The following is a 16252-nucleotide window of genomic DNA, read 5'->3' as shown; positions in this document are numbered from 1 at the left end:
GCTTGGACTGGACTGAGCGAGAGCTGCCCTCCCGTAGGGGTGGGAGGGCCAAGGGACCTGAGGTGGCAGATTGGACTGCTTGGGTTGTGATACACACGAAGGAGTGGCCCCTGTATCAGGCCAGTCATAACTTCAGAAGCAAGAGAGGGGAAAGCCTCAAACAGCCCTGACAGCCCCCTAAAAGTAACAGCAACCTGTGTTTGAAAAACCAGCAACCAGCCCAAAGCAGCAGTCTGTTTTCCACAGTCTGTGTATCGTCCAAAGAGGAGCCTAAGCACACACAGGTTATTTAAGCCATGCTGCGAGGGCTCAATATTTTTAGTGAGTGTGATGTTGAAGGGGCACTTGTGGACCTCCCAGATGCTGTCATTCTCAGTGAGGGGAAAGCAATGTGGACGACAGTGCACAAAGGGCTCTTGTGTAGAGAAGGCTGCTGGAGTAGACCTGGAGCTTGAGTTGGAGCAGGGCTGTCCTTCAGTGCACTGACTGCAGTCTGACTGCAGGCTAACTACAGTTGAGGACTGGAGTAGCTTCACTAGAACAGAGAAGTATAACATTGTTATCTACTATATTTTTGAGTTACACTGCTGTCATTTTTTTTTACACCTTTATTTAACTAGGCAAGTCAGTTAAGAACAAATTCTTATTTACAGTGATGGCCTACTTGTAAATCCCCCCCCGACAAACCCTCCGCTAACCCGGACGATGCTGGGTCAATTGTGCGCCGCCCTATGATACAACCCGGGATCGAACCCGGGTCTGCAGTGACGCCTCTAGCACTGCGACGCAGCGCCTTAGACCGCTGTGCCGCCCAGGAGCCCACATGGTAGCAGGTTCTAAACAATGATTAAAGTACCTCAGTCAGAACTCCTTATCTTCATGGAACAAAGGCTACACTACTCCACTGCCATCAGCTGACAAGACTTCTGCTGAGCTGATCCCCATTACTTTAAAGGCTTCCAATGACATGCCTAATACTTCATCTCTTATATCAGAGCATATGGCATTTCTTCAACGGGTGGAGACAGATGAACCTTTGCCTGCCGTGTTTCTCAACTCAAATTGGAAAGGTTTTAAAAAAGAGAAAGGCACTCATCAAGAGGAAAGCAGCTGGCCTCTTGTCAATGGACATTTCTCCCCAGGAAGCAGCTCTGTTGAAGTGTTTGTGGGTGTGTGTGTGTTTGCAGTGAGGATCTGAAAAAGCCTTTGAATAGGAGAATACTAAAGAGACAGACTTTGTATGGTGGCAGGTCTGGGCACTAGGGCAATACCACTCTGTGCATGCCAACAGGCTCGCAATGGGAGGCTTCGTTTGCTCTCTAAATCAGCATCAGATCCCACAGTTCACACCCTGGCTGCCACCACAGTTCTGCCACCCCACCACAGCTCTGCCATCACGGCTCTGCCAAGCAATCGTAAAGCACCTCACTGGGATCATGCCTTAATGCTAGCCTTTTATGATTTAACTGAGAAACAAAGAGCAAAATTAAAAGCTAATTTGACTATGAGCTGATTCATACAGTACTGTATGAAGGGGAAAGTAGGTTTTATCCATACAAAGTTTGCTTTTTGTTGTTGTCATATCACAGCATAGTAAAGAGGACTCCTGTGGATTTTCAAGGATGTGAGTGAATGGGATTCTGTGTGGAGAAGACATTGACCCATTTCATATATTGTCTGTAAGTGAGAATGTTGAGAAATGCACAGGCTACAGGGATACATTACAGGGATATTATATAGGGTCCTTGAGACCTTACAAAGAAATAAATCCATCTCATGTCATCCCAGCACTAATATTTGTGTCCAAAGTTTATTTACCTGGAGTTGTGTGCCAGTACATTATTGTCTCCAGCCTAAAGCCTATAGGCTCATACTAGGATAAAGGAATCTGCACTGATGCTACAATACAATACTATGATGGGCTGTAGGCTGATCCTACAGTGATGTTATGTGCACTGTTCTCTCACACTGCTTGTCATGGGATTGGCAGTGTTTACAATGGGCCATGTGGTTGTCTGTTAACAGTTATTTGCCTTCAATTCAAAACTTAAGAAAAATCTGAAAACTTCAATCTTAAGTCTTTAAAAAAAAGAATGAGTTAAAGACCCAGAGCAAAGACTCATCCAGCAATCCTTATCTGTTGAATTGTCTCTCTCCTTTGTAAGCCCATCTGTAAAAGCCTTCCTTCCTCACTGGTGCAGGAGCAGAAAGCCTCAGCAGTTTGTATAATATCCATTAGTGCTTCCCAATAAAGAGCATCAATATGGGTCCACATGAGTAAACACCTAGCACAAATCATCTGAAATCAATAGAGTACTAATGACAGCAGGGGATCCATGAGCTAGCAGATGTAAGGTAGCCTCCTAACAGAATCAGCAACAAACCACAATACAATTCGGAAATAAACTGCGAACGTAATGGACTAATAATTTAATATGTCGCAATCCTACTTTTAAACCTATTGATAAAATCTGACAGCGATGACGGTCGGGGGAATATACAATTACATCCTAAAAAATATAACTATTTGCTATTGCATCTCTTACATTCATGGAGAGCAAACGTTAGCATTGAATAAATTAATTAATCTCCTTCTCCATCTCTAAGAGTCTGCTCCTCAACAGTAATGCTGGTGCCCATGAATAAAACATCCAGTACCGGAGCTGACGACTGAGGAGGAACACAAAATACATTTGCAGAAAACGGAGAAAATGGCTGAATAACTTGGCGGCTATTTCCTCATTTACTCTGCTGCTCCTCTTGACTCAGCAGTTGGTGGAGGATGGAGGGAGGGAGAAGGAGGAAGAAGGAGGGAGGGGGTTAGGGAGGTTTATTTGGGAATATTTGCCTTGAGAGGGGAAAAAGGTAGGTCTCTTTGTGACAGAGTGGTGCAGCAGCGTTGGCTGAAGTCCAAAGGCCTGACCTTCACTGGGCTTTACAGGCTTTTAAAAACAGCTTGGCTGTGCGTTCACAGAGACCTGTCCAGGAGGAGGTAGAGAGGGGTCCCGGGAGTACACGAAGTACACATCCTGCTGACGGCGCCAGGGCCAGGGGGGACCAGGGGCAGCCAGGGGGAGCAGGGGACCTCTGAGGGCACAGCCAGCTCTCCTCGGCTGTGTGGCGTCTCTCTGGGTGCCAGTGGAGCTGGGAAAGCAGTAAATCAGTCCCAAATAGCTGCTAACAGCATAGTTCCATTAAACAGGATTAAAGGGGGATTAACTAATAGCGGCCTGAGATGTGGGAGAACTACAAACAGTGTTTCGCAGAGGAGAGGAAAGTACTGCTATTACTCTCTACTGAGCACTAGGCTGGGAGAGAGAGGAAGAGAGAGGGGGCTAAGGAGAAAGCTAAGGAGAAAGTATCGCTGAACCAGTCAAGCACTAACAGGACACATTGGTTTCTAAACACACATCATCTTTACCGGCCCTTAAGTCCCCCAGCTTACATGCCCAAATACTAAAGCCTGGAGTGGAGAGTCCATTTTCCTGCAGATGTGATGACATCAATGACTATTAGCTGACACTGTGGGGGTCTGGAGAACAGATCTGTCTCAGGCTGTAATCCTCTAACTACAGTATAGCCTGGTGAAAGCCATCTATATTTAGGAAAGTGCAGTTACATGATTGACAATACATAAGTTAATATGTGACCTCACTGTACTCTAGCAGTTGTTAATCTAAACCTAAAGTGAGTGAGTATGTTCCCTCATGATACAGTCACATCAGCATCTGTAAAATGTTGTCAAAGGTCAAATTCCAAACAATACATTGGCATATTTACTGAAAGGCTAATAAATTGCTCTTTGTCTGACTCTCGGGTTGTACCAGTCCACCCACCTAGACTGAGAGTTCCTTTCCCCATTACCCCTGCTGTCTGTCTGCTTACTCACTGGAAGAATGCTGGGCGAGCACATTCCTTCACACACACACAAACACACCAACATAAGCACAAGCAGACAAACTCACACACACATCCTCCCACCTCCAAAAACACACCCCATTTCCACAAAGACACATACATACTCACATACCAGCATCCACAATTACATTTCACACAGTCCTATATAAGGGGTAGAGACACCCTTTAGTATAAATTAAAATAAAGGGAGTAGATAGCTCTGTGTGCCTGTTTTTCTGTCATTAAGTGTGACCCAGTTTGCAGAGAGGTTGCGTGTGTTTAAGAGAACACTCATGTGTTCTGGAACCTCATTTCCCAGGCTAAGAGGAGCAGTGGGCGATCAGATGAAGATGAACGGTTTCGCCTGTGCACGCACGTTGCGTGCTCCCCTGTGTACGTGCGCGTGTATTTATGTGTGGTGGCGCTGATCCACTATTGAAGCGAAGCCGCATTGAGGGGAGACTGCACCATGTCATGTGACGTGGGGCAATTAGCCTTCAAAGGGGACACAGTCACTACTTGTTTATTTCCACACATACGTCTACCTCCATGTTGATGTGATGGACAGGTTCCACGCCCTCTTTCCTTGAAAGCCACACTCTCTCTCTAAAGGTGCCGTTTACAGATAATCTGTCGTGTTAGAAAGCTACTTACTGTATGAAAGTATAAATAGTGTGTATGATCTTGAAGGAATGTTTCCTTTGCAGGGATGAATTATACCAGATGCGGATAACGAGGACTTATTCAGATCAGTTTTAATCACTTTTAATTGCCCAATCAGGCTGGTACAGAGGAGGACATGATGCAGCAACACAACGTGTTGGGAAATACACTAGATGGCTCTCCAAAACCCAAGAAACATGTGGGGACCTTGTGAGAATATTGGTGGCACATGTCATTTGTAGTGCAAATATCTCAATTAAATGGGACTTAATACGATTTGTGATAAACCAATAGCGATAATTTGATCACAGTTACAATGGCAGTTATCACAATCGGTATTCTTTGATTACAGCGATAACCGTTTTCCATGTCTGTCGGAATGGCCATGACAGAAAACACAAATACAGTAAAAGGGGAAAGAACCTAGGTGGATTGATACAGAGAGGGAGAAGAGAACGCAATAAGTGATTGAGACAGAAGATAGGATTCTTAAAAAGGGACACCTTGGCCTTAGTAAAAACATGACAGTCCTCTTGACTGAGTCCCCCATCTGTCCAGTTAGTTAGCTAAGAGATCCCAAGCTTGGCTATGGAACAATGCCCTGACTGCCCTCATACCTCAGGCTTCCATTGATCCTGCTCACAACCCATACACAGGAGAATCGCTCTCTATTGACACTGCTTAGCCACACACACACACACACACACACACACACACACACACACACACACACACACACACACACACACACACACACACACACACTCCTCAAGTATCGCTCTTGTCACCTGTCTGCAGCCAGTCAGCCAATGGATACATATCATACAGGAGAGAAGGGGAGACATGAAGGACTGAGACCGCTTGGCACCTCCATGATGTACACATGAGAGGTGTGATCATCGTTCACATTTGTCATTACTCTACTGTACATCACTCAAATGGACAATATGGGGGGCCTAAGGGATGTGTTCAGTGCACAATGGAAAATACACACTACAGCAAAACATAACATCATTACAGCATGAATAGCAAAGCATTTCAAGGAATATAGAGAAGCAGATCGTTTTAAACAATTCTACATTTGTAATATCTTATCCTTTCCACATTAGCTGTCTATTCCTACAGTCCCCGCATGGATAGTAATCTGCTTGGATGCAGTCAGTTGTCTCCAATCCCTTCAATTAATATAACATAAAGTAACAGGACATGAGGGAAGGCATAGAAGAAGCTGCTTTTGGCCCACTATAGAAATACTGTTTTGACCATCTGTGGTGTCTCATTCATCCAATAACACACAGAGCATGAGAGAACACACACAGATCTGGCAGGCAGTGGATAATGTGCTTTTGGAGACTGGCAGACACTGATGGAACCCAAAGACTGGAGGAGCCAGAGTAGACTGGAGATAGACTGACAAGACTGCTCAGTTACTGGGGGTTAATGTGTTCTTTATACATCAATACATGTTTAAGTTGGAGGAACAATCTTATTTTATTTAGCGACTTCCATCATGCCTGTTGCCAGGTAATGTCCTAGAAAAAGGGATGGATGCTGGATGCTGACAACCCTCCTCCCCACTTCCTCTCACCCCTTCCTCCTTCCTTCCCAGGCCCTTACCTTGTATGGCTCCCCGAACAGATTAAACCCGGAGGAGAAGAGATCTTCGTCCTGCTGCACCTCCTGAGTCCGCCGCTCCCACTCCCTCTTCTTGAGCGCACTGCGGTCCTGCTCGTAATGACTGCATGGGGAGACAAGTAGAAGAAGATGAGCCCAGACCATCAGAGTAGAAACAGAGTAATCACAGCTGGCATGCCACAGAGAAACATTGAAATCCCTTTCCCTGAAAAGATGTATGGGAAGCCCATATCTGTCTAATAGGCACGAGCTGACACTAAGCAGATGAAGGATAGGCGGCCCCGGAGATAAAGGAAGTGGATTGTCACACAAATACTTACAAAACACTGCCAAGGCAAGGCACTGTTGGAAAGAAAGGGATCGCTTATCCAAGAGGAGCAAATGTATTGTCAAATGACTTTCAAAGCACAGTTTATTTATCAACACAGAGCGGGTCTTAAGATGTAGACCTATTGAATTTACATTTAACATTTACATTTTAGTAATTTAGCAGACGCTCTTATACAGAGCGACTTGCAGTTAGCACATACATCTTAAGATAGCTAGGTGGTACAACCACATATCACAGGCACAGTGGTGTAAAGTACGAAAGTAAAAATACTTTAAAGTACCACTTAAGTAGTTTTTTGGTCGGTACTTTACTTTACTATTTATATTTTTGACAACTTTTACCTTTACTTCACTACATTCCTGAAGAAAATAATGTACTTTTCAATCCATACATTTTCCCTGACACCCAAAAGAACAGGAAAATGGTCCAATTAATCTACATATCAAGAAAAAATTGTGCCGTCTAGTTTGCTTAATATAAGGAATTTGAAAAGATTTATACTTTTACTTTTGATACTTAAGTATATTTAAAAGCAAATACTTTTTGAATTTTACTCAAGTAGTATTTTACTGTGTGACTTTCACTTTTACTTGAGTCATTTTCTATTAAGGTTTTTTTAATTTGGCTGAAGTATGACAATTGGGTTCTTTTTCCACCACTGCACAGGCATAGAAAGTCATTTTTTCCCCAATAACGTAGCTAGAAGGGGGGGGGGGGGTTGAGGTGAGGAGGAGGATTATTTAAGATACTGTTTAAGAGGTAGGGTTTCCGGTTTTTCAGAAAATGGGCAGGGACTCTGCTGTCCTAGCTTCAGGAGGAGGCTGGTTCCACCATTTGGGTGCCAGGACTTGAATTGGACTTGAATTCTAGGCTCTTTAGTGTATGTTGATTCCTTTTAACACACTTTGTATTTCTTTACATTGAAGAGCACACAAAAAACAATCTAATTCTTCATTTGACTTTTTCACAATATGCCGGTTTCATAAATACATTCCCAGTATATGTAATAACTGAAAATAAAAGTTGTCCTAGAAAGACAGGTTGACTGGCTTACATGAAAACCCCCTGCTTCACCGTCTCCATTAAGGTTTGTTAGACCTGGTTGGTGAGCGGCGCAGACATATCAACCTCCTTATCGCCAGCCAGGCAGCGTAATAAATCCACGGTGTAACATGCAGCTGTTTTCTCCTTTGTCCGCTGATGTGAAAGTTGCGCCTAGCTGTCCTGCGGCTGTCCAACCACTGCCAGCGCTTGATTAGAGCTCTGCTCTAAGCCCTCTCATTAGCATAACGTCCCACATTCCTCCACCACTGCTGCTGCTCTTCCCGGAGCGGTGGGGGCTGAGCTAGCGTAGCGACGTCGCAGCGTTAGCTCCATGGCCCCGGGCCTTCACCAAGCCCCGTGGGGTCTGTTGGGGAGCAGGGCATTAAGACAGGCTGCGGAGGGGCCAGCCAGGGCTGGGGACGTGACAGCAATGCAGTAGTGTTCTGTAGTGGTGTAAAGGGTGGTAGAAGGTGAGAGGGACAAACCTGGGACAGACATGCAGCCGGTGCAGAGCAGAGCGGAGCGCAGGACACATTATCTACTGACTCACAGCAGTGATGCACTGACAAGGGTAATGGAAAGCCAAGCCTGAGTACCTGCTCTGCTCTCCATCTAGAAATACCAGATGGTACTGCCTGTAACCACTCTATATAGACAGCACATTAAACAATACCCAGCACTGTGTGATCATCAAAATGTTTCAGCCATTTTGTTAACAGTGCCTTTTGTTATTATGATTTCAATTAAATGAGGATTTCAATTTGAAACTGATTGACGCTAATGTGATTGAAAGTTACAAAATTGCTCAATTTAAATAAAATAAAAGGCAAGCTGGCGATAATAACAACAACAAAAAACTCTAACTTAAATACCTGAATATACAGTACCCCTAAAATTATGAAGTAGGATTTCACAGCTTTCTCAAACCAAATAAACCCATTTCCCATCTACGACTCTGTCGCTGTGATTAACACTGCATGAGAATCCCAGGCCTGAGAGGCACAGCAATTGGCAGTGATAGATAGGAGACAGAAACGGAGAGCTGGAATCAGTTTGCCTTCAATCTGCCCTTGCTCTCCCCAAACACACCTCCGGGTCCTATGGTGTTTCCAAAGCATTTAATCCATCACCAAATTCTTTTGGAAAGGGGGACCTGGGGAAAGAAAAGTGAGGCCCCGTTTCAGGGCGACAGGCAATTATTTGAATGGAAAGAAAAATAACAGGAGGAAGAGAAAGAAGGGAACGAATGCATCAGGGCGAGATTGACGGCAGGGCCCTCGCGGTAATGACAGCAAGATGTCAGTTATCTTTACGCCGGCCCCGCTTGCCACACCTGCCAGTGTACCCTGACAGTCCGATTGATCAAATTTACAGCTGTCACTGGCACCAGTGTGCTGTGCCCGAGCAGTCCCCTGCCACTAAGTCCTGTGTCTAATGCACGAGTTGTTAAGAGGTGTGAGGTCAGGACTTGTCATTAACACAGTGTCTGTAGAGAACAACCTATCCTCTAAGGGCAAAGCGTTGGAGGCATGATGTTACAGTGGTAACAGATAACAGATAGCTGATGACACTGCTTCATCCTTTTTTTTTTTATTATATGGGATATGGGAGATATACAGCATATCTTTTTTCTCATTCCGGCGATGGTTTAAATAGCAGAGAGGGTTTTGATAATGATGATGATGGTGATGTTGATGATGATATTCTCTGTAAATTGTAGCACTGGCAGCTTTTTTTTCTCTCTTCCCCTCTCTTTCCTTCTCCTCCCCCTGCAGACTGCCTGGCCTGCCTCCCACCCCTGGCTCTTTCCAACATAACATAAAAAAACGAATACTGATATCCACCGTAAACCCAGTGAATTTAATCTTGGCTGAGCTACGCTGCACTTGGAAGATAACCAAATAGACCCAGGTTTTTTCCGCCTCCCCTACCCTCCCAGGCCCAGTGTGCATCACAGTGAAACGCGCACATATTGAGATGTAAAAAGCAGCCAATACCACCACCACTATTCCAATCTAGCAGCCTAAACAACAGTCACTGATTTCTGATTTAAAAAGCGGCAATTATTAATTCAAGCACCGGCTAATTAAAACTAGAGCCAGGCATTTAGCCCCTTGTTACAATTATTTCACTGGTTTCTAATTATATGGACCTGCTTATCTACTCTATTAGCGCTGGAGCAGGGAAGGTGAAATCGGCAACCCTTTTCATTCTGATTCCTCAAAGAGAGACACTGTGGTGATGATCAGAAGATTGGGAGGGTTTATCAGAGGTAGTTCCTGGGGTTGCCAGGTCTAGTGGAGTGGAGTGAGGGTCTCTATAGAAAGATGTGCTTTGGGGTTTGAGATGAGAGGGAGAGAGATGAGGAAGGGGAGGGGGTGGGGATGGGTTGGGGGAGGAGAACTGACTGCCTGCCACAGAAATCTTTGTTTGATGTGCGAGCACAAGGGAATCCAGTATTCTTCATGTCTAATTTTCTAATATGAATATCTTTTAATGACAACTAGACATCTGAAAATAGCAAGCCTTCCTGAAGTTAAAACTCTGAATGTATGAATCAAAATATAATAAAACATCCAATGATGAAAAGCTAGCGTCTGTCTTGGATGGAACATATTCAAGAATACGCTGTTGTCAAAGCCACTGTGCTATAGGCTTCTGTATAAGAATGGCAAAATAACGAGGCACTAACTTACATGCTTTTTCCCATTCTTCTTCTCTCTTACACATGGCACAAGCATGAACTTTGTTCTCTATTTCTTAAGTGGGCACAGCAGTAATTGCAAATGCTGAATATAGTAGCTGTAATGACAGGATACTACAACGCGGCGACTCTTATAGAGAACACTACTATAGTACACAAATTCTCTCTCTCTCTTACTGTATCTACTTCCTCTCTGTAACGAACCCAGTGTGGATAGTGTTTTTTTTTACCATAGGTTCTAGGGCTGTAGCCTGATGACAGCTGTGAGGATAGTTTTTTACCCCAGGTTCCAGGGTTGAGCCTGATGGCTGTGTCGGTAGCAGTGTGTGGAGGAGAGCAGGGCTCCCCCTGTCACCACAGTGAACAGCTATGACATGCTAGCCGTGTTGGTGCCAGTGTCGACACACAGCCCAGCTGTGACATGCGGCAGCCGTGCCAGTGTTGCTGCAGTGTCCTATTCGTCCTCCTCCGCCTCAAGTGGGCATCTGAACTCACACTCCAGCGGCTGCCATCATCCACAACACAAACACACCAGTTCCATGTGTGACATGAGGCAGCACATGTGGCTTGACAGAGACAGAACAGACACACAGGTACACACACTGTGTACCTCCACAGAGGAACACATTTGAATCAGAATTCTCTCAAAGTCAAACTACTTGGGTCTTTACAGATCAGTCATCCCAGGCTATTCATTATTATTCTCCCATATAAGCAATAGGTACAACAAACGTAGCACATTAAGGGCCGTCCCGGCCTCAGTGGAGGAGTGCTCCATGGTGTGACTGCTGCTGCTACTGCTGCTGAGTCGGTCGGTCGGTCGGAGTAAGAGACTGAGAGCCTCTCTGATTAATGACTTGGACTGGCAGTAATTGCCAGATGCCAGGTCATCAACCTTTTCACTGACACCTCTTCCTCAGGGATTTGTTCCATTTTTGACAAGGAGGCCATTGTTTGCGCTTGCACTCCCAGTGATCCTGCGTTACTATGGAGGTGCCATGCTTGCCACAAAGACACAGCCAATACACAGCCAACCCCTCAGTTCCCACAATCAAGTGTCGGTTTTCTTCTCTCGTTCTCTTTATTTCTTCCCTCTCCTCTCTCTGTCTGTATTGCCCTCCCTCCCTCCCTCCAATAACAATATGGTACATGAGACCATGAATAAATGCACTGGCCAATTAGGGAGCACTGTCTGGGGCTGCTCTACATCTGAAATGTCATGTTATGAATATTTGAAGAAGAGCAAGGGGCTAATTTCCAATTTTGACCCAATTTAGCAAACAGACCTCATGATGTGCTATAACATCATCGCAGTGTCCAGAAACAACACACTCAATGTCTACCTCACAGGGATAAACCGGAACTGTATGACTCATCTCGATGCTTCACTATCAACCTGACAGACAATGAGAGGAAGAAGTGAGCATCTACAATGTCATCAAATGGTGAGGACTGATCCAGGTGAGTCATTTTTAAACATGGAATACGCCACTGGAGAGCTCTTAATACAGTACGTCATCAGCACAGGATGTGACAGCTGCGGCTTCATCAGCCTTTAATATAAATATAATGTGGATATCACATTCACATTATACTCTACCTCCAGTATGTACTTACTGAATGATTGCTTGTCCAATTTACACAAAGTATAACGTCTGTGATCTTCATATCAAATTTGACCTAATAATTATAATTCAACCCATAGTGTGTTATCTTTTTGGTAGTTTCTGGATAGGCCTTTTGGTCAGCTCCGGTCAAGTCATTTAGCCTCACAGAAGTGTGTGATCTAATTGTGGGCTGCTGAAAATTAAATATCTCCCCTTGGGCCTTGACAATCTAATTTTTTTTTTTTAAATGATTAACTTAGATTTAAAGAGAGATAATTTCAACCAATTAAATGCCTAAGAGCATAGCAGGGGAGACAGATTGATTAAATCACAATGGATCTTGCTCAGTTGAAAGAAATCAGAAATGGGAAGATTTTAAGGACATACAGCTAGCTATCTATTTTGTCATTCATAACAGGAGAAATCCAAGTCAACGAAACTGTCTACATTTTTGTTGTCTCTTTAAAAAGTAGTGAATATTTGGCATAAATGGTCAAATTATACGTCCGAATAGTAACAGGCTCATCTCCATTCCCACACCAAAATTTTTAATTGCGTGACTATTTTCAAAGAGATGCCAGTTTAGCGCTGTGCAACACGACACAGACAGCCGCTTGTTTCTAATCACATACAGTTCACATTTGCATTGCAACAAAACTGACCTTGATAGGCTACAAATTGAATTGACTGTAGAGGAACCATGATAATCACTTCCCCTTCGCAACAGAACCCCTGCTAGTCCGATTAGTGGTTGTCCTTGTAAATGATGCTTCAACATGGCACACGGGCTATCATGCTACACACGTCAGCAGATGTGGATGTGTGAGGTGTCAGGGGGATATATAATGTGGATGCCATTACAGAGCTGTGCTGTTATTAAGTATAATGGGTACAGGGCCACTCTCCATGATGTGACAAGTGACTATTCTCATTAGATGCTAATCTTTACCGACTTCAGAGATCATCACGAGTCTATTTGTTTCAGATCCCAGTGCATAATGTGTCAATGCATTGGAGATTGAAACTGTGGACTAAACTAGTGATTTTTTTCTTCTTCTCACAGCTCATTTTCCTTGGCACTGCACAGCTCTCAATCCATGGCAGTTTGGAGGGCATGTGTCTGTCTCTTGGTGGGTAGGAGTGTTAACACTCATCAGCCTAGCGCACACAGTGCCATCCCCCAACATAAATAAACAGACAACTGAGAATATTCAGTCATGTCTAGACAGCCTCAGTGACGTCATCATACTCCTCTCCGCAAGCCCCCCACATACACTCAACACATTGATACGGTCACTTTTCATTTTTTTCAAGGGTAAAAACCATCTCTCACTTCGAAAAGGCAAAGAACTGGATTAATCTGCCTCAGAGGAGTGGAGAGACGAGAGGAGGAAAGGAGAGGAAATTAGTGTTGGGCTGGAAAGAGACAGGCGACTGCCTTCCTTTGATCTCACATCCACACACTGACAAGAGGAAATGGGACCAATACACCCTACAGTCACATTTTCTCTTACATGTGAAAACATAAAACATGTGCAAATTCAAATTAATCAAGAATATAATTAACTTTTTGAGCCATCTACACATGCACAACGCAACAAGATTTTCAAACCTATTACAAGCCTATATGCTGTTAATGCTGCTAGAGGCAAAATATTTTTTCTTTATGATGTATGGATTCAATTATTTGATGTGCCCTGAAATAATAACAATCTGAAAAATGTTCTTGTAAGTAAGAAAATATATCCTATACTGCTATCAGTACAATGTTGAGTATCAAACATAAGACCAATAAACCATTGTAAATATAAAGAAATTATATTTAACACTACCAACCCCTCTTAGGCCCTTTTCCCACTACGGGAGTTTGAGGAGCGCAATATCAAAAGAGATTTCTAATTTTCAATAAACATTACATCCTTGCCTTACCTTTCGTTGTTGCTGGAAACGCAACATTCTTGGACTGCAACTCAAATTGACCGTAAATATCACAGTAGCCGCTAGCCAGTAAGCACAAACTATTTAACAATCCAATAAACTTTTCTTCCTTTTCTTCCAACTTTTCTCATTTTCTTCCTGATCTGTTTCACCTGTCTTTGTGATTGTCTCCACCCCCTCCAGGTGTCCTCCATCTTCCCCATAATCCCCAGTGTATTTATACCTGTGTTCTCTGTTTGTCTATTGCCAGTTTGTTTTGTTTCGTCAAGCCTACTAGCGGTTTTCCCTTGCTCCTGTCTTTCTCTAGTTCCTGTTTTCTAGTTTTCCCAGTTTTGACCTCTGCCTGTCCTGACCCTGAGCCTGCCTGCCGTTCTGTACCTTTCAGACTCTGCTTTGGATTACTAACCTCTGCCGGCCCTTAACCTGTCGTTTGCCTGCCCCCCTGTTTTTGTAATAAACTTTCGTTACTTCAAAACTGTCTGCATTTGGGTCTTCTCCTGAGCGTTGAAAATTAAAGGGTTTGTTTTCAGAGTGCACATTCAATTAGCTGACAAGACACAGCTAACTCCTGCTAGCTAGCTAACTAACAAACAACATGCTTCATGATCAAGTAACGTTAGCATATCAATCATGGAGATTTACCCATCCCATGCTAATATAAATGTAGAGAAACGTTATCATACAGTGTCATTCATATTATATTACAAACTGGGTGATTCAAGTCCTGAATGCTGATTGGCTGACAGCTGTGGTATATCAGAACATAAACCACAGGTATGACAAACCACTTATTTTTACTGTTCCAATTACGTTGGTAACCCGTTTATAATAGCAATAAGGTCTGTATCCAGGCACTCTGTGTTGCGTCATGCATAAGAACAGCCATGGTATATTGGCCATATACCACACCCCCTCGGGCCTTATTGCTTAATTATAAACTGGGTGGTTCGACCCCTAAATGCTGATTGGCTGACAGCCGTGGTATATGAGACCGTATACCACGGGTATGACAAAACATGCATTTTTACTGCTCTAATTACGTTTGACACCAGTTTACAATAGCAACAAGGCACCTCAGGGGTTTGTGGTATATTGCCAATATACCACGGCTAAGGGCTGTGTCCAGGCACTCCACGTTGCATTGTGCTTATGAACAGTCCTAAGCCGTGGTATATTGGCCATATACAACACCTCCTCGGGCCTTATTGCTTAAATATAGACCACACAGGTAGGTAACGTTAACTAGCAAGCTAGCTAAACAAAATAATTTTTGCATCCTGTCTGTATCTGAATGCTGACATTTAGCTGAACCATAGCTAGATAGGAGCTCTTAGGCTCACACTAGCTACCATATTAATTAGAACAAACCAGGCTTCATTTTTTTCAATTTCAAGGAGGTCATTATACAAGGTGAAAGCAAACTGCGACATTGATAATTCCCTGGGGAGTTGCTTCATGCCTGGACCTTGGTGGTGGCTCAGTGCAGTCAAGCAAAAAAAAATGAACACTGTTGAGATTCAAAGTTACGGAGACCATTTCAGAATGTAACAGGCTGTTACTACAATTTCAGGTAAAAAAAAAAAAGAAGGAAAATGTCTGTACATTTCAGCTGTTTTCAAAACATTGCTGTGCTATTACAATTTTTACCGTGAGTGCTGACTCAATGAGACAATTCGGTTTACACTGCCCTGCCCTGTCGGCGGTCCGGACAACATGTGACAAGTTCGCAAGTTTACATTGCAGTATATGTGTAGCCAAGGGCATTTTTGCGGAAAGTCTAGTAAGTGCGAAGACCCTCATAATCAGTCTTAGAGGCGTGAACATATCCGCCCGCACGCATCCCTTCCGCCTGATAGCCTGACAATATAAAGACTGAGGAAATAGGCATGTTTGCGATGAGAAAACGAGCCAACATTAAAGCAAGGCATTGTTTAGTGTCACACAAAATGCTATGTGTTATGGCGCATTTGATATGAATTGCCGGATACATTTAACTACTCTGTGAATAAAAAGCACAAGCGGAACACTGCTGCTTTGTGAAACAAAGTGTTCACATTTCATCAAAAACCCATGATGAGGGACTGCGGAATAAGTCTAGAGGGAGACTAAATAGCAGGGTGTGTTTGGAAAATCTCTGTTTATGAAGATAATCAAACCGAAGACAGTCACACCAAAGCCAGTTCAAAAGCTACTTTGAAAAACAATGAAAGCACTGTATTTTCAATTTGAGTGAGATGGGCAAACCCGAATGAGTCTAAAGTTGTGTGCCTCCATTACTGAGGGACGAGGTGCTCTGTAGCTCTCCAACAAAATGAGATCTGCTGCTCTGACCTCAGAACCAAGGTGATCCTGTCGCTTCCTCATTAATCAGGTGCTGCTATGCCACAGATAATGGAGAGACACAGGGGAAGAGTGAAGGCTCTGGAAGTACAG

General features: G+C 43.7%; 1 protein-coding gene across 4 annotated transcripts in view; it reads right to left on the bottom strand.

Moving 5' to 3' along the window:
• LOC129857851 (AF4/FMR2 family member 2-like) overlaps positions 1-16252 on the bottom strand; it is a 174080-nt gene that overhangs the window by 128357 nt on the left and 29471 nt on the right. For all 4 annotated transcript variants that reach the window (XM_055926488.1, XM_055926489.1, XM_055926490.1 and 1 more), the window contains exon 2: positions 6178-6298. In XM_055926488.1, coding sequence (XP_055782463.1) covers positions 6178-6298 — 121 coding nt within the window. The remainder of the gene's footprint in view (positions 1-6177; positions 6299-16252) is intronic.

This window comes from Salvelinus fontinalis, chromosome 6 (assembly GCF_029448725.1).
Source record: "Salvelinus fontinalis isolate EN_2023a chromosome 6, ASM2944872v1, whole genome shotgun sequence".
Taxonomy (NCBI): domain Eukaryota; kingdom Metazoa; phylum Chordata; class Actinopteri; order Salmoniformes; family Salmonidae; genus Salvelinus; species Salvelinus fontinalis.
This window is presented reverse-complemented; position numbering and strand designations above follow the sequence as displayed.